A 19,679-nucleotide genomic window follows, 5' to 3' on the forward strand; every position below is an offset into this window, starting at 1 on the left:
TCACATGCTGATATCCAAGAGAGGGAGTTCCACAGTCACTAGATGGAGGAATGCCGGTTCTTCTAGGTTCAGACTTTTCCTTAAAATTCGAAATTTTCTCAAAATTCGAAAAAAAATCACAACATTTTGGAATTTTTTACAAAATTCTGACTCTTTTCACAAAATTCTGACTTTTTCTCAAAATCTCAAAATTCTGACTTTCTCTCAGAATTCTGACTTTTTGATCCTCCTTGGCGACGGTCTGTTATTCTTAGCAACGGTTTGTTAGCAAAAAATAACAACCAATGGAATGTCCCAATTGACCAATCAGAATCGAGTATTCAACTAAGCCGTGTAACTAAAGTGGTAAACATATATTTTAAGGGACTATTAATCGACTTTATGAAACTTTATAAATGTTATGTTTTGACCTCATTTTTAGATTTCATTTTTGGTTTACACTGTAAGATGTATTATAAAATAAAGATAAAAAACATGTATTTTATCTTTTTTGCCATATGCAGAGATCAAAACATCTGTCACTATAACAGGACTTTGAAAAAGGGAAACTATGAAATGTGACTTTCATAAACAAAAATATAAAAATAACATGGAATGAAAGTAGAAAGTGGCATTTTAATAGCTAACTAAAATATATAATTTCTGTGTCTCTTAAACAAATCTAAAGTTGACTGTCTCTCTGTCTCTCTCTCTGTCTCTCTCACTGTCTCTCTCTCTCTTTCTCTCTCTCTGTCTCTCCCTTTGTCTGTCTGTCTCTCTCTCTCTCTGTCTCTGTCTCTCTCTCTCTGTCTCTCTGTCTCTCTCTCTGTCTTCTCTCTCTGTCTCTCTCTCCCTCTGTCTCTCTCTCTCTGTCTCTGTCTCTCTGTCTCTGTCTCTCTGTCTCTCTCTCTCTCTCTCTCTCTCTCTCTCTGGCCCTCTCTCTCTGTCTCTCTCTCCCTGTCTTCTCTCTCTGTCTCTCTCTCCCTCTGTCTCTCTCTCTCTGTCTCTGTCTCTCTGTCTCTGTCTCTCTGTCTCTCTCTCTCTCTCTCTCTCTCTCTCTCTGTGTCTCTCTCTCTCTCTCTCTCTCTCTCTCTGTCTCTCTCTCCCTCTGTCTCTCTCTCTCTGTCTCTCTGTCTCTGTCTCTCTGTCTCTCTCTCTCTCTCTCTCTCTCTCTCTCTCTCTCTCTCTCTCTCTGTGTCTCTCTCTCTCTGGCCCTCTCTCTCTGTCTCTCTGTCTCTCTCTCTCTGTCTTCTCTCTCTCTCTCCCTCTGTCTCTCTGCCTGTCCGTCTCTCAGTTGGTGAATAACGGTCCCAGTGTGGTCAGCCTCTCATCATTAGAGGTGCGCTGTCCTCTGAGGGCCCACGGACACGAGCTTCTCTACCCTGTGGAGTTCCTCACCGAGGGGCCGCTCGGCTGCTCCTCCAAACACACCTTCAACGCTCTGAAACTCAAGGTGAGGGCGAGGACACTCTTTCACACTCCGCGTAATTCATATGAATGATTATGAAACGGGCAATTACACCAACATCAACAACAGAGCAACTTTGTAACATATTCAGGGCAGAATACTAAATACAGAAGCGTGTTTTTGGTCAATTTTTTATCCTACTGCCTGACAAACGAAAACATATTTAACAAAATAGTAAAAGTACATAGAAAGTAATATAATTAACAATAAACACTAAAACTACAGTAGACATATCACAAATAAATACATATTAATATTCCATTTTAGACTTTTTCATAGTCATACAGAAAGAAAAAAAAATACATATTAATATTTAAAAGAAATATAAATAATTGACAGAAAAGACAAAATAATGACTAACAAATAATGATATAAATATACTTTCAAACATGAGCAAAATAGATTTAATATTAAGTAAATGTACATACAGTCACGTAAAAAGGTAGAGGTACATGTCAGTCAGATTTGCTCTTGGGTTATTCTTAGCCCTAATTTGATGTTTGTTAATGACCATGTGTCTCTCTCTCTGCAGCTCCAGCCTGCAGCCGCTCAGCCCACGTCACTGAAACCCAGCCCTGAGCATCACATCCAGAGGAGGGAGGTGTTCAGAGATCTGCTCGCTGAACAAGGAAACCTGGTGAGACATCGTGAACGAGCAGGAAGTTCGGTTTCAAGCAAGAGCGCTGCTTTAATACCAATCCATGTGCATCCACACAGTTCATTGAGAGGTCATATATTTCTAACAACATAGACAAAGTAATTTCTCGTTTGGCGTTGTAATGGTTTATCAATACAGTGTTGATAAGTAATTTGAAAGATAATATAAGAAGTACTTTATTGATCCTAATTTGGGATTTCTTTTTTATTTGGGACATTTTTGAAAGCTTGTATGAAGGACAAATGCATAAAAACCTCCTGGGGTTATGTAAAGCATATTAAAAGAAAAATAATTACTTAGCACAATGTGTTTTAACTGTCAACACTTTGAGCCATGGCTAACATGGAGACGTACTTAAGCATATCAATTGATAATGCATCCCAAAAACTCCAATCCGTTCCAACACATAATGTGTCAGTGAGAGTCATAAGACACACTCAAGGGCACTCATTCATACAACATTTGAGCATGCACACATTCTGTAATGTACAGTGTCCTGGCATATACTCGTGATATGGCTTCAAGCTATCACAGGAAAATAAAGTTCAAACATTTGGTCACCGAATGAATGCAGCAGGACCAGGCATTCTTCTTCATGTCACAACCTGGCGCCTACAATACCCACAATGCAATTGAAATGGGGGCAGTTCATTTAAACATTCAGGGATGCATCATACGTAGTGGATAAATCGTTGCTGCTCAGCCTTGCTTCAAATGGTGCATGTTTTAGGATGCCTCCAACTGCACATTTATTTCAATTATTACTTTTTCTATTCAACATTTAAGCCATGTGGGAACTTGAACTTGTGGGCGGGGCCAGTGGGAGAAACTCTTCTCCACATATTTAGTTGTCCTGATAACCAGGAAGAAAACCTGGAAGATTGACAACTTTTTTGTAGTTTGCCCCAAACAAGCTATAATTCATTGGATTAAATAGGTGCCATGTTCAGTCCCAGTATCCAGTTCTTTCAATACATGGTAAAGATCAGTCACCCATGCTCACTGTAGTGACATAACTCAATTTCATCGCGGGCCACATTGGAATTATGGTTGCAGTCAAAGGGCCGGTTGTAACTTTAAGACTATATAAATATTTAATATATATAAAATGATGTATTACATTGCATTACTGCCTCTGCATTGGATTATTATGGGATAGGGTAATAACTAAAAGATTACTACGTCTGAAAGCAGAAGTCCACGGCAAATAATTGCAAGTCTCTTCGGTGAGAATGTCACAAAATGATTTAAAAAGAAAGCCAAATTCTGGAAAGAAAAGTAACAAAACAAAATTTGACATTTGGGGGGGTAAAGTAACATTTTTCAAAAAAAAGCAGCATTTTGAAGAAAGAATCGAATTCTGAGAAAAAAGGCATATTTTGAAGAAAAATCTAACAAATTTGAGATGCATTGTGGGACATGTAGTTTATGGGCAACGTGCTTCTGTAAATCGGCATGTAACCGTATAATAAACATATTATATTCTTTGCAAGCTCTTGTGGGGCCACATGAAATGAAGTCACGGGCCGGATTTGACCCCCGGGCCTTGAGTTTGACACCCCTGCTGTGGAGCCTCCAAATGCTTTTTAACACTTTCTACCAAATATGTTGTAGTATTCCTGTAGAGTAGACAGACGTTGGTTGATATGTTATCACTGTGAAGTTATTGTCTATGTTCCTCATATTCCCTTTTATTTGTGTGTCAAGCAATGGTTGTATTTAACACATTCAAAAAGTCTCTCAAAACTCACTTATTCACTCGAGCCTCTGACCCCCCTTTTACTCCGCACTTCGATTAGGACTACTGTTTATTTTTTTTTGATTTCTTTATTTTGTTTCTGTTCTGTTTTTATGTAAAGCGTCTTTGAGCATCAGGAAAAGCGCTATACAAATCCCAAGTATTATTATTTAGCCTAGCTTAGCAGAAACGCTGCAAGCATGATCCAAAACCACAGTATTTTATTTTATTTATTCTACAAAGAATATACCTGTTTGCACTTAAAGGCATACCTCGCCCATTCAGAATGGTTAAGTGAGAAAATAACCAATTTCTGGGGTGGATTTACCTTTCCTCCTCTGGCTTCCTGAGCACAGTTGGTCCTTATTAGGATGAAAGAGTTGCCTCCATGTGTCCAATAAAGACCCCCAGGAGGTGTTTGTTTTTCTCTGTTTCTCCCCTCCGTGACCCAGCATGTGGAGGGAATCATGGTGACGCTTTTCTTTCACCGACATACCACAACAAACGCTTTTCAATTGGGTGTTGGGTTGGGAGTGTGTTATTTCATTCGTCTGTGGCTCTCCCCTGAGGTGCTGTGTGACTTCAGTTCTGTTCGCGTTCATGAAGTACATTTAAACCAAAACAGTGCATTCAGATTGTAGGAAGACTAAGCACTGGCCTGTGACTTTGAAGACGATTTGAGTTATAATGAGATGATCTCTTTCAACAGAGGAAATGGGACTAGATATAATGAGCTCTGGTCAACATCTCCTGCTGCTGCCGGCTGTAATTGTTTGAGTGATGATGTTAACTAGGCTTGTGATATACTGAGTTCCCTTTGCGTGGTTTGCGTCACTGACTGTAATGTTAGACAATTCATCTCTTATGGCATTCAGACCATCTTGAAATTGGACCAAATTACTTTCCTGCTGTCATTCCATGCACGCAAACACTACAACGTATATGAAGCAAGCACACGGAGGTCTTTTGAATGTTTGCTGACAAAGTAAAAGCTGTCGGTGAAACTGACGACAGATAGAAGCTGGAGGGAGGAGGGACTCCGGGAAGAGACGATAAGATGTTCTTGAGATTAGATAATAGAGTACTGGCATCGTGAGGGGAAGTGTTGATCACTATCTCTGAAATATTCAGATGTTCTGACGGCGAGAGTAGCTTAAAACGCAATAATAAAACACACTACCATAGTTGAACATTGAAAATGGACTTGTTACACAGCGTGGTAGAATACTTGATTCTGATTGGTCAATTTGGATATTCCACTTCTATTGTTTGCTAGCAGACCGTTGATAAGGAAGACGCTCAGATCAAAGGACTATGTGAAGTCATATCAATCCACAGAAAGAAGTCCGGTCAATTTATCGTCAGCTTTAAAAAACAAAGATGAGTTTTGATTAACATAGTTCTTAAAAAATCGATAAAGCAAGGGTTAACAATTCAACCCTGATTTCGGGAATACATAATTGTATTTATCAGGCTATGATCGGCATTTGAACAAACACATTTGTAAAAAGCCTAAGAATATATATAGAAATTAAACTAAAAGTTCTACTGAAGTGGCGATTTCTGACTCAGATGTATTTGAGGCCTATTGACAATATGTGTTGTAAACAGAACAATGTCTACCTGCCTGTTCTCTCTCTCCTTACCATGTATGGAAATCATAATCGCATACAACATCGTTCTGCAGAATAAACTGTGACAATTCATGTTGATTTGAGACTCCCGATCCAATACCTGAGTGCCATCAGAGTGTGCTGTGTTTGACTGTGTCTCTGCCTCTCTCCACAGAGCTGCTCTTCAGTGGAGTGCTGGCAGATTCAGTGTGATGTTGGGACGCTGGAGAGAGGAGCCAGCGTCATCCTGACTCTACGATCCAGACTTTGGGCCGAAACCTTCATCGAGGTGAGGCGACAGGAACTCTGCCGTGTCATGTTCAATCTGTTACAGGACACTCCATTCAAGAGGGAGAATGGAACTGTGTGAGAGAAGCAACGTCTCAAAATATGTGTTCCTATACTGCCCCCTGCTGGGAAGTACTAAGAACACACTAGGCTTACAAGATGAGCCGAATCAGAACTTTTTATACTAAATTCATAATCATAATGATAATAAATCAAGCTGACAATACAGCATGTCAATATACTGTCAACAAAGAAGATAATATAAGGAAAAAGCAAAATGAGAGAGAGAGAGAGAGAGAGAGAGAGAGCGAGAGAGAGAGAGAGAGAGAGAGAGAGCGAGAGAGAGAGAGAGAGAGAGAATTTAATAATACAGGATCCAAAATAGTATAGGTTATGGTTTTTGGCTAATCAGTGAAAATCTGTTATTATAGGACTGTTTGTGTTCACTCTTAAAATGCTGAGCAGTGCTGTTTTTGAAGCGTTATATTCTTCTTGAGATGTTTGTGTTTTGCCGGTCCACAGAGGGTCTATAAGCAGTTTGTCCTGGAGTGCTCTGTTCACTACAAGGTGGACAAGATGCCTTATTCGATTCCTCCCAAATTCAAGCCATCAGGATCCAAAAAGGTAACTTCATCTGTTTGTTTACTGAACATTAGACATGTTTTCAATGGGTATATTAACATGTGAAGCTGGTACAAATCTTCTACGGCTCACACGTGCTGTTGTTTGTTGTTGTTCAGGTGGTGATGGCTGTGATGTGGAACAAACCGGACACACCTTTCCCTGTTCCAGTGTGGATCATCATCCTGGCTGTCCTGGCTGGGCTGCTGTTACTCGCCCTGCTCATATATCTACTATACAAGGTAACAAGCGGATAAATAACCCTGCTTATGCTAGAAAATACCACTTTCTGACTGTCTGGCAGGTGTTCAAATATTACTTAAAGCCATGACATGTAAAGTTGAAGTGGGGATTAGATAGTTTTTACAACCTAAGATAAAGTTCTACCTGTCATAGAGCCTCTGTTCAAAAAGGACTGCTTGGACTAGACACCCAAAAGAATAAGGCATTATTATGCTGCTGTGTTTATTGTATTTCAGTCAGACAACTCATGTGTTTCTTTAACATGTTTATTAGAAGCAGCATATAGTTAAGTTTGGCGTCTAGGCTCGGGCCTCATCACTCCACAGATATACATAGCACAATGATCGATGATTGAATAACTAACCCCCCGAGCCTACAGGTGGAAGCTGGGGTGGTGGTGGGGCAGCAAGCAGCAGCGACGTGGAAGTAGCTGCAACAATAGCAGCAGCAAGCGATGCATGGAGAGAGATCTGGCAGATTAAATAGAGTGGCATATTAAGGAGACTGTTTGGTTGGTAGTAGAGTGGCTTGGGGGCGTTATGTATGAATGCAGCATAAGTGCTCGAGTTGACTGCCTGAACTAGCTCGCAGGCTTCGCCCCATTTTTGTAACTCTGGCACTACAATTTCCTTCTTGATAAATAAAGTCTTATCTTAAACCCACAAACAATCAACCAACAGGTGTTAGGATATTATTTTAAAGCCATGTCATGTACAGCTGAAGTGGGGATTAGTTGGTTTTATAACAAGAGACCTATGATACAGATCTACATAGTATAAAGTCTTTGTTTAAAAAGGACTGCTTGGACACCCCAACAAAAAAGGTTACCCACAAACAATCAACGAGGGGATGCAAAATGACAACAAGGAGACACAACATTCACAGAAAGAGACACAGAACCATCACAAAGAGGCAAAAACATTCACAAAGAAAGAAAAGTAGCCGTGAGACTTTATTTACTGTCTCTTTTAGTCACAAAACAATCTCATGCAATTTCGGGTGATGTACAATTGATCAGTGAGCTGATAGACTATGTTTGAGTTTTTCTATGAAAGCTTATCAGAATCAGAACCAGGTTTTGAGGAGGAATTTGACTTGGTGTTTTGGTGCATACATACACATAAAACACAACAATTAAAAAAAGACACAGATAGAGAGCTATGTGAAGAACACTGTAATACAAATATAGTAAGATAGCAATAAAATAAAGCAGTAATTTACATTGAAATAGAATTCAATAAATTATAGAATATCAAATATGTGCAGTAAGCAGTATTGTCAACATTGTGTAATTTTCCTCAGTATAATAAATAATAATAATAATAAAGTGTAATTTACATTAAACCCATTTTTGTCGGTTATATCTTTGTTCTGATCCTCCCCTCTCCATGTCTCCCTGCAGATGGGCTTCTTTAAGAGGTCCGATCCGTACGGTACCACCATGGAAAAGGCCCAGCTCAAACCCCAGGCCTCGTCCGAAGCTTAGATCCAAAGAAGGAGCCTCCCTGCTCCACACAACTGGAACCACCGTCACATTCCTGAAACAAACAGGGAAGCAAGCAGAAGATGAGCAGGAGAACCCATTCCAGAAGGGACAGGTATGGGTCACTGGACATGCACTGAAAAGCCACAGCAGGAAAGACTACCAAGGTCATGAGGTTAAAACGCTCTGCTGTTTGGGACGTGTTGAATCAGAGCACGGTTTATCAAGCCTCTGCAGCAACAAGGACATTAACGTCTCCCTGTGGAAAAACGATTCAAATGGAAAATACTCAGCGTGTGTTCCAGGAAACGATTATCAATACAGGAAGAAATGCAGCTCCAACAAAAAGCACTAACTCTACAGTATGTCCTCATCCCTGTTTAAAGCCTTGTCTGCAATCCCAGTGTTGGAAACTTCCAGAAACGCCTGCCTTTGTATGGTTTATACACCACTCTTTATTTATGGAACAGTGCTGTTCCCATTGGTCGTTGAATGTTGTTCTGTACTGTCTGCACGACAATCCTGATCAAACTGCAATGTTTAACTTGAATTATTCCTCTCCCATATTGGGAGGTGTGTATTGTTGTTCTGTTCGTAATGTATTCATTGTGTTATGACCCGTTGGTGTTGTGGCCCAGAATAAAGCCTCGTTTTGTGTACCCATATACTCTCTTTTGTAGAAAACTATTCGTGAGTATGTTGGACATGTAATGTGGGAAGTAACTAGATACATTTACTCAAGTACAATTTTGAGATACTTGTACTTTACTAGAGTATGTCACTGTCCTGCGTCTTTATACTTCTACTCCTTTACAGTTCAGAGGTACATGGTGTACTTTTACTCCAATACATGTATTTAATCCCTTTAGTTACTTTACAGATGTGGATGAATGATGTGAAATCTAATCAAGTGTTAAATCAGACTTTAGTTCCACCTGGAGTAAATCCACCAGCTAACCTGCAGTATACAAAGTCATTCAAACTAGCTGCACCTTTACCAGCTTTGAGAACACTTTCATGATCAATCATTATAAAACATATCATATATATTATTCTGAAATGGACCAATCTGCACAATGACTACTTTTACTGTCGCTACTTCAACTATATTTTGATGAGAATACTTTTCTACTTTTACTTGAGGAACATTTTGAATGCAGGACTTTTACTGAAACAGAGTATTCCTACACTCTGGTAATTCTACTTTAACTCAAGTACAAGATCTGAGTACTTCTACTTTACTCAAGTACAAGATCTGAGTACTTCTACTTCTACTCAAGTACAAGATCTGTGTACTTCTACTTCTACTAAAGTACAAGATCTGAGTACTTCTACTTTTAATCAAGTACAAGATCTGAGTACTTCTACTTTTACTCAAGTACAAGACCTGAGTCTCCCTCCTCTGGTAATAACCATTGACAAAGTATGCAATAACATCAAATAGATTCAGATTTCCTGCAGAATTTATATATATTTTTAACCATTAGACATCAAACAAATCAATAATTTCCTAATTTCAGATTTTGAAATGTTTATATCAGATGTTTTCGCATTTTTTAAACAATTTTGACTACATAATTAGTCATATCCTCACCTCATACCTCAAAGACCGCACCTACAGGGTAACTTGGAGAGGGTCCGAGTCCGACCCTTGTCAATTAACTACAGGGGTCCCTCAGGGCTCTGTTCTTGGTCCCCTCCTCTTCTCCTTGTACACAAACTCGCTCGGATCTGTCATTAGCCCGCATGGTTTTTCATACCACTGCTACACTGACGACACCCAACTAATTCTGTCCTTTCCCCGCTCAGAGACCCAGGTCGTCGCACGCATCTCTGCTTGTCTAGCTGACATCTCTCGGTGGATGTCTGCTCATCACCTCAAGCTCAACCTTGACAAGACTGAACTGCTTTTCCTTCTGGGAAACGATTGTCCCACTCTTGACCTAACAATCAACATCGGCACCTCTGTTGTTTCCCCGACTCAGACTGCAAGGAATCTGGGTGTGACCCTAGATAACAAACTGTCCTTCACTGCAAACATCGCTGCTACAACCCGCTGCTGCAGATACACGCTTTACAACATCAGGAGGATACCTCCCCTCCTGACCCAGGTTCTGGTCCAGGCTCTCGTGATCTCACGCCTAGACTACTGCAACTCCCTCCTGGCTGGTCTACCTGCATGTGCCATCCGACCTCTGCAGCTCATCCAGAATGCAGCGGCTCGTCTGGTCTTCAACCTTCCAAAAGTCTCCCACACCACGCCGCTCCTCCGCTCCCTTCACTGGCTTCCGGTAACTGCTAGAATCCACTTCAAGACACTGGTACTTGCGTACCATGCTGTGAATGGATCTGGCCCTTCCTACATCCAGGACATGGTTAAACCGTACACCCCAGCACGTGCACTCCGCTCTGCATCAGCCAAACAGCTCGCTGCACCCGCACTGCGAGGGGGACCCAAGTTCCCATCAGCAAAAACTCGTGGGTTTGCTATCCTGGCTCCAAAATGGTGGAGTGAGCTCCCCATTGAAATCAGGACAGCAGAAAGCTTACACATCTTCCGGTGCAGACTGAAACTCATCTCTTTCGACTCCACTTCGAGCGATAGAATTACTAACAAAGCACTTATATACTAATAAAGGACTGGCTTATCTAAAGCCAGTTGAGTAGCACTTGAAATGTTTGGCTCTATGAAACCTGATGTACTTATATGATTCTGTTTTCTTCAAGTGTTTATCTTCCTGGTTGAATTTACTTGTTGTAAGTCGCTTTGGATAAAAGCGTCAGCTAAATGCAATGTAATGTAATAGCAAAAACGGTATCACTTTATTGCAGTGCATTACCGCCCTCTGCAGGTGATATATTGTATTGCCACTGTACAGCAGTTTTCTGATGTGTTCATGTGCTTTCCCAAATGTTAGTACGTTTTACTTGCAGTACTTGTTTTACACTAATGTTTCTGTATCTATAGATTACTTTATCAAAACTCATGACAGAAAACTTGCATAAGCGATGGCGGAGCAAGTACTTACCTCCTTATCTAAAACTAGTAATACCATGGTAGAGCTCCATTCAAACTTTGAAATGCACCTTTATTCAACTAGGTAAAATACAAAAAAGCACAAGCATTAAAATAAGCTTACATTACAAAAAGTACCAGTGCCTATCATGGATTGATGGATGGATGATTGGACGATTTATTAACGTGTTTTACCAGCTATAATAAAATTGCCTGTGTCCACGCAAAGCAATTATATATAAGCTATTGTCAAAAAGTGTGGAGACTTTCACTATTTCTTTATCATTTTACTTTTTGACTGAGGTTTAGAGTAAACATTGAATTGTACAGGCGCATATTCTTGAAATCCAACCTTAGATGTCCTCAGAAGTCTTTTTGTATTAATGTATGAGATAATCGGCAAGTGAAGCCTATGCGGAAGTGCCACAGCCTGCAGTTCATCGGGTGGCCTGAAGGGGGCTGGTTGCAGCAGGGAGCAATGTCCATAGACTCCCATGTTAAAATGCCCAACTTTACAACAGAAATAAACATGTTTATAGCCTGGCTCTCAAAGATAAATAATCTGTGTAGTTAGATAAGCCCCTTATGACAACTGTGAGGATGTGCATTTGCTCATAACTTATTTTTAAGTTATATGTATATGCTGTTTGTATTATTTTTGAATGACTCAATCAATAGAGGGCGCTGCTTCTTCTTCTTCTTCTTCTTTGGACATACTGTACAGGAATTTCCCACTGTGTTTCTCTGCGTCACTAACAGCACACTTGATGTGAAGCTTCCTGAAAAAGTGGGACTTGTCAGAGGAGGTGAAAGAAAGCAAATATATAGATGCAGACACAAGTGCATTTGTGGAGACTTTATAATTGTTGTTGCGGGTCCCTGAGACACCTCACCCCAAATTGCTCCTGGGGAGATTGCCGACAGTATTGAGCAAGTCGCTTTGGATAAAAGCGTCTAACAAGTAACATGTAATGTAATGTCTACAGAATACAACGTTAGTACAGTTAAAGGCCTGCATGTGTCCTTTAGAAAGAAGAGCACTGAGGGTTTTATGTTTGCTCTCACTGACATTTGTGCTGAGTGTGAGCATCTTTGGTTCTGCTGGATGGATGCTTTCCCTAACCTGCAGAGGGTTTTGTGTCTCTCCCTCCCCCTCTCTCTCACTGTGTGTGTGTGTGTGTGTGTGTGTGTGTGTGGGTGTGTGTGTGTGTGTGTGTGTGTGTGTGTGTGCGTGCGTGCGTGTGTGCATGCGTGCGTGCATGCGTGTGTTCCCTGGCTATAAAGCCTCACTGTGACGAGGGGGCCTCTGCAAAGGAGCTCAAGTGCAAGTGAGAAAAAGAGACGAAGGACAGAGAAGACTGCAGTTCCTCTCGCTGTGAGTAAGCCTTTTTGTTTTCACACATAGCAGAATGGCTTTATTTGCAGTGGATCATGAGAGTATTTTTGCATGTACTGCGTATTGTAAGCCTATGATGTCAAGTCTGCAGCCAGGGAACATGACTCGGCTGTTTTTGTTTGGCTTAGTGAGTAATGTTATAATGCAAACAAGAAACTGGGAGATGTTGGATGTTACTCAGATAAATACCTCCATGGCGTTTCGTTTAAAAATGTCCTAAACTGCTTCTTTTATATAGGCTATTGTTTGAGTTGTGACCTTATATATAAAGCCTTTGGGTGTGACTTTTTTAAAGTACACAAATAGTCTTTGCATTGACAGTAATTTGATGAGTAATCTCAGAAATGTAGGAATATTTTGAGTTTTCTGATCTGATATGTGCAGAACACTTAGTGGTTTGAAGTGGTTATACAAAATGGTAGGATCATTGCCAGAGTTGGGAGGGTAACCTTTGAAATGTATTCTGTTACAATGACTTGTAACCTGATCTGAGTATCAACATATATAAAAAATGTAACCTGATTACTTTCTTTTGGATTAGCTCAACATTAAAATGCAGTGCAGATACATAGAAGGGAAAGGGAATATCAATAAGATGATTTTTACTTCAGTGTATTATGTAAGAAGCCAAGATATTTAGGATCAGAAATGTGTCCTCTGCTCAGAGATTTTATTGATGTATTTAACCAAAGAAAGTGAAACCCATAAAGCAGATTCAGGAAGTAGACGTATAGATTCACACCTAAAGTATTATCCTACAGAACAGCACAGTTTACAGAGAAGAGAGAACATAATGATCCTTTACAACAAACACTATCTGGCCTTTTTAGGTTTTACTAACAAGGTTCAAGATGCAAGGGTTTTAGTGCCAGATAGGCTACAGTGTAGAAATGGCAATACAAATCTTCTGATCCGACCTCCTCCAACGATGCAACATACAAAAATAAAAAATAATAATTGTGCAAGAAGTCTAGATATGGTTAAACTAAATACGGTTTATTACGGTGATAGTACATTTTAATTGTAACATTGTAATCCTGCTAGTAATCCCCAATTTTCCGCTAAATAACAGTAATCTGATTACTCTTTGTTATGTATCTCCCAGGGAATCCTTTTGTTCCTGATTACATATTCCTGTTACTTGTTATGCATTTCTCTTGAAGCCAGTAACTGTGAGTAACACTTAGGACCTCCTCAGCCTCAAAGCAGCTCATTAACCTCCTGCTTTCCACAGTTTCTATGGCAACACACGACCCCGGGTTGTTTTCCTGCTGACTGATGTGTGTTTGGTGACGGGTTGATCCTCTGTGATTCCTGCTATTCAGCATGTGCACCGAGAGGCTTTGGCCACTTGTTGAGCAGTGAGTCAGCAGAACAGGGTATTAGTGTTCCATCTGTGGAGGTGACCCGGACTTCATGGGCTTTTACATTTAACCTTTTCAATGCTTTTCAAACACCGTGTCTGGTAAATACATGTGTGTATCAAAATGCATATTCTTTCACACGTAAGATCTCATCGTGTCTTTTGCCTTTAGCATCAGACAACCCTTGCATGTTTTGTGTGTTTGGGACATTAATAATTGAGATTAAAGGGCTTTATAATAATAATAATAATAATAATAATAATAATAATAATGCATTCATTTTATATAGGCGCCTTTCAAGGCTCTCAAGGTCGCCGTACAAACACATAAAAAACAAGACACAATTCATAACACCAGCATAAGAGACATAAACAAGACAATGCGGTATATAAATCGATCAAATAAATAAAAAGATGTGTGATGGATAATGATCAGGGTGGATAGGCGAGTGTGAAGAGATGTGTTTTGAGGCGTGATTTGAAAATGGGGGAGAGAGTGTTGCGGATGTCAGGTGGGAGGGACTTCCAGAGGCGGGGTGCAGAGCGGCTGAAGGCTCTAGAGACCCTATGGTGGTTAGGCGGAAGGGGGGTGCAGTGAGGGTGAGGGAAGCTGAAGACCTGAGAGTGCGGATGGGTGTGTTGATGTGCAGGAGGTCGGAGAGGTACAGAGGAGTGGGGTGGATGGATAGTTACAATAGATGCACAATAGTTACAGTGAGTGTCGATGCTCCGCCGACATGCAACATACAAACACGAGGAGAGAAAAAGGACACAAAAGAACAACAAAGTATTGTAAAAGTAGAATAATAGTGCAGGTAATTTGCAGGAATAAAACAAAAAAAGTGTTAATTGACTCTAAAGCAATCGACTGTATGCCGTTATGGTCATACAATCTATGTGCGTTTTTGAGACATTCATATTCAAGATTCAAAAGCTTTATTGGCAAATGTTACTCCAAAAATGCGACATACAATATACCTAGCATACAAAAATAGTGCAATTGTCATAATGGTGCCAGTAAGTTGCAGGACTGAGACAAATATATACGTGCATAGAAAGTAAAATAAGTAATGTGAAATGAAATACTGTACAGTAGAACAAACATACTTTAATAAATAACACATGTAGGCCTACATATGAACTGTGTATTATAAACAGAGTGAAGAAGTCTAATGTATGCTGTAAAGGATGCAGATGCATTTGGAACAAAGCATCCGGGGATTGTCCGCCCATTAGAAACCGCAGTAGAGACACTTATTGATTTGATTTTCTGTTTCTTCAGCCCCGCCTCCTCCTCCTGTTCAAGCTGCAGTCATGGCCAAGAACCTGCTGAAGAACCCCAGTGGGGAAGGTGAGGGGCCATTTTCTTCTTCACAGGAGATAGATCTACAACCATGTTATACATCGGAAGTGATGAGTGTCTTCAAGAGTAAAAACTAATAATGAATACTAACTGGTTTGTTTGGAAAATGAACGTCTTATTAACCTCTCGACATCTGTTAAAGAGCTATTTCTACTGAGAGCATTTCATTGAAAAGTACAAGCATTCAAATGTATGTAGGATTGATTGATTGATTGATGGATGGATTGATGAATCGCGTTATCAGTTTTTTGACTGATGAATTGATGCCTTGACTGATGGATGGATGGACAGATAGATAAGTACTTTATTGATCCCAATTTGGGAAATGTTTGCGTTGCAGCAGCATAAAAAACAAGGCAATGTATACGAAAAATGAAGACACTACAAATAAACAGTCCAAAATATTTCAGAAATAGAAATAAAATAGCATTAGAAAGTTGAGTTAAAAAAATAAATGTATGTAGGATTGATTGATTGATTGATTGATGGATGGATGGATTGATTTATTTTGAGAGTGTCTGCTCTTGGAATTGAACATTTGTGCATTTCCCTCCCAGAGCTTCTGGACTTCTGGGAGCTGACGGAGAACGGCGGGAGTCAGTGGAAAGTGGAGGAGATACCGGGAGACTGCGGCTCCGACTGCGGCCTCGACGGAGTGACCAAATACTTTGCAACCTCCTTTGAGTGAGTGTGTTTTACTGTGTGTGTGGTCATGTTTAAATACTGACAATTCAATACATCGCTCAGCACCTGCCTGTATTGTTTTGTGTTCATTTGTTGTAACTTTGTTGTCATGTTGCCCTCTTGGCCAGGTCGTTCTTGAAAAAGAGATTTTAACCTCAATTAGACTTTTATCTGGTTAAATAAAGGATATATAAAAAATAAAAAAACACATCTTTACTCTCTTATATTGATAGCCTTACAGTATGTGGACTTTTGTACTGTGTTTATAAGCTGCATTTTTTGCGTTAAAAGAAGGACACAAAACCACTTCGGAACTATAACCCCAAAGATTCTGATAACTCTGATATAAGTAATGTCTACAAATGTATATGTATGTATGTATAATAACCCAAGGTAAAATCTCCCTGTTTCTTAAAAACTGTGTTCCCTAGGCTGTGTCTGAAGAGGCAGGTGATCGACTTGTTGGCGGAGGATTACTCCAGCGAGCAGTTGGACGCTCAGCCTCCCGTCACCGTGGAAGACTGGTAAGAAAAAGTAGGGGTGACGCTCTTTAACACCTTCTGTAAGTCTGTGACTGTTAGAAAAATATCACTGGTCCCCGGCTTGAGCTTCAATCTCAGGATCCATGTATCTGTGATCCTCTCCAGAATGGAAGTAGTCATCACATACAGAGCATCAACTAGTTCCTGAACAGTGTCCTTCACATGCTGATATCCAAGAGAGGGAGTTCCACAGTCACAAGATGAAGGGATAGAAAGCAGTATTCAATGTTTACTTCACATTAGCTCCACGTCAGAAATGATCATGCTTGTCATATGTCTCTCTCCATAGAGGCTGAATCATCATGTTAATCACATAGCTATCATATGCCTCAAACAGTCCTGATGCTCTTCTAGGTAATCACACATCCTGTCATGTTCACAGCTACAGTTGGGATACCTTTGTTATCATGTGGACTCTGATATTAGAAGAGTACATTCAGTATTTTCAGTAAACAGTAAGTCACTGATAATCAGGGTGTTTCTGCAGGTACTGTGGGAGGTCGGACTGCGGCTGCACGTACCAGATGACCGTGACTCTGCTGGATGAGAACCAGGAGGTCATCGAGGAGTTCAAACCTGATCCTGTGACCCATGACCCCGACACTGACGAATGCTCCTGGAAGCAGGTACACAGGGAGGAGGAGGATCTGTAGTGATCAGCAGATGTGGAGTAGTGGAGTACAAATACTTTGTTACTGTACTTAAGTACATTTTTCTGGTATCAGTACTTTACTCCACTACTTATTTTTCTGACGACTTTTTACTTTGACTTCTCACATTTTTAGCCCAAATACCTGTACTTTCTACTTCTTACATGTTGAACACAAAAACCTGTACTTTCTACTTCTTACATGTTGAACACAAATACCTGTACTTCCTACTTCTTACATGTTGAACACAAAAACCTGTACTTTCTACTTCTTACATGTTGAACACAAATACCTGTACTTTCTACTTCTTACATGTTGAACTCAAATACCTGTACTTTCTACTTCTTACATGTTGAACTCAAATACCTGTACTTTCTACTTCTTACATGTTGAACACAAATACCTGTACTTTCTACTTCTCTCATTTTCCAAACAGGCTGGTTCCTTTAGTCTGAATGTGTGTTTGGTCGCGTGATCATTATTATTTAGAGTCATTGCGTGCCTATTGATTTGAACACGATCCGTGTATCCATCATTTCCTGGTCTTCTCTAAAGAAGAGGGACCAATGAAAACGTTGTCATGTTGCCGTTGTTCAGCATGGAAACATTCATTAGCTAACAATGACATTATTGTTCTATTAATATAAAGGGAGGTCAGGTACTCTTTAAAACAGCTGCTAGTTATGGGTACTTTTTACTGAAGTACATTTCAAAGCCTCTTTACTTTTACTTGAGTAAAGAAGTTTAGTCAGTACTTCTACTTTCACCAGAGTATTTTTAAACACGAGTATCTGTACTTCTACTTGACTAAAGGATGTGTGTACTTTTGCCCTTCCTGGTATACAGCAGAGGAACTAAGGTCACAGAGGGTCCCAATCATTACTCACAGTTCAGTTTGAAACACATTGTCGATGGTAAAGTTCATTCTGAAGAGTTGTATTTCATTCGTCTGTCTCTTTCGGATGATTCTATAAGTGCAAGGCCATGTCATAAAATCTATAGTGCATGAATTTCAACCGGATAGAGTTGTCTGTAATTGCACAAAGCTGCTGTAAACTCATCACGAAAGACATTTGGCGGTGTTAGCTAACACTATAGCTTGCGATGAGATATAACGAGGTTGTGTTTTGGGATATCACTTTTCATAGATCCAAACAGTTTAGTCTTTTCCAGGACACGTTGCCACAGAAACCCAGTTTATAGTACTAGAAATGCAGAAGCTTTACGGCATTATGTTTGTTAAATTAGAAGTTGTATCTGCTCATCGACCTTGACCTCATCCTGTATTGGACCTGGTCACTTTATAACGTCAACTGATATCCTCCTTTCAAAGTCAGAGTCAAAGTCAACTTTAGTGTCAATCTTTCAGTTTGTGTGTACAGACAGAGATCGAAATACCGTTTCCCACAGTCCCGAATACAAAAACAAATATATATAAACATATGTATGCAAATATGTATAATAACAGTCACTTGAATATCTTTGAGAATGTGCATTACTTCTAGACCTAGCAGCATAAAAAAAAAAGTGTCTGGTGCTGGATTTGTGCGGCTGCCATACTATTGATTTCTGCCATCACAGGGATCTGTCACGGGAACATGTTGTTTTTTTGGAACTTGCTGAAGCGACTGATGCTGCTGTTTTTCTCTCCCACACACACAAGTCTGTCTCACAGTGTGTTTTCTCTCACTCTGAACTCCAGGTCAGCCACACGTTCTCTGAGTACGGCCCTGGATTGCGTTTCATCACCTTCGAACATGGAGGACAGGACACAAAGTTCTGGGACGGATGGTTCGGAGTCCGAGTCACTGGCAGCTCTGTGACTGTGGAGGTCTGAAGGAGGGGGGGGAAGTGAAAGAGGAGAAGGGAACCAAGTAGTTATAACACTGGAAGGTAACGGAGGACAGGGAACTGGAGTCATATCAGGACTCCAGGGAGGTTTCTAGGTTTCAATAGGACCAGCTTTGCCTTGTGCTAACACCTCGTTCTTAATGCTGTCAAAACAAACTGCTGCTATGAAGACTGCACTAACAAAGGAAAACACCGTCATGGTGGCACAGCAGCTTTACTAACTTTAAGATATTCAAATGACTGCTTGCAACACAGACATTATTATGGTCTGTTAACTACTACCTCTGCACAGTGACTTACTTTAGTGTTAACCTAAACCATGTGTTTGGTGGATAGAGGTGTAAATGATCAAGATATCGATTTCAAATTGGACTCTGAAATAAAATCTTAACTAAATAATTGCCTGTTTGTCAGTTTGACTGTTAGTTTTAAGATGTTATCCACTAAGAGTCCCTTTTGTTCGTTCCAATAATGATTGCATTTTGACTGTAGATGTAAAATTGATTGACGTGTGGTCACGGTTTGTCCTCAATTATAATAAAACGGACTTTAGACCTTTCAAAATGTGTGGCTGAGGAAATGAAGACTGCTATTCCTTGTTGTTTCTTTCTTGCAAACAGCAGCAGTAATAGTAGTTTTTGCACTTGTTCTAATTCGCTTTGAATAAAAGCGTCAGCTAAATGAAATGTAATGTAGGGATACGTTCATACTCAAGTACTATCA

General features: G+C 40.1%; 2 protein-coding genes across 2 annotated transcripts in view; both read left to right on the forward strand.

Annotated features, from left to right (window-relative positions):
• Positions 1-8,750, forward strand: part of LOC307039860 (integrin alpha-5-like) — a 56,964-nt gene extending 48,214 nt beyond the window's left edge. The window contains exons 24-29 of the mRNA XM_079682292.1: positions 1,274-1,432; positions 1,980-2,084; positions 5,632-5,745; positions 6,267-6,368; positions 6,485-6,607; positions 8,011-8,750. Coding sequence (XP_079538418.1) covers positions 1,274-1,432; positions 1,980-2,084; positions 5,632-5,745; positions 6,267-6,368; positions 6,485-6,607; positions 8,011-8,094 — 687 coding nt within the window. The 3' untranslated portion in view covers positions 8,095-8,750. The remainder of the gene's footprint in view (positions 1-1,273; positions 1,433-1,979; positions 2,085-5,631; positions 5,746-6,266; positions 6,369-6,484; positions 6,608-8,010) is intronic.
• Positions 8,751-12,390: 3,640 nt separating this feature from the next.
• Positions 12,391-19,357, forward strand: fbxo2 (F-box protein 2). Its single transcript, XM_079685343.1, has 6 exons — positions 12,391-12,482; positions 15,149-15,217; positions 15,787-15,913; positions 16,345-16,437; positions 16,943-17,081; positions 18,808-19,357. The coding sequence occupies exons 2-6, from the start codon at positions 15,181-15,183 to the stop codon at positions 18,940-18,942; spliced, it is 531 nt and encodes a 176-aa protein (XP_079541469.1). The 5' UTR covers positions 12,391-12,482; positions 15,149-15,180; the 3' UTR covers positions 18,943-19,357.
• Positions 19,358-19,679: the final 322 nt, after the last annotated feature.

The sequence above is a fragment of the Notothenia rossii genome (assembly GCF_949606895.1).
Source record: "Notothenia rossii genome assembly, chromosome: 5".
Lineage (NCBI taxonomy): Eukaryota > Metazoa > Chordata > Actinopteri > Perciformes > Nototheniidae > Notothenia > Notothenia rossii.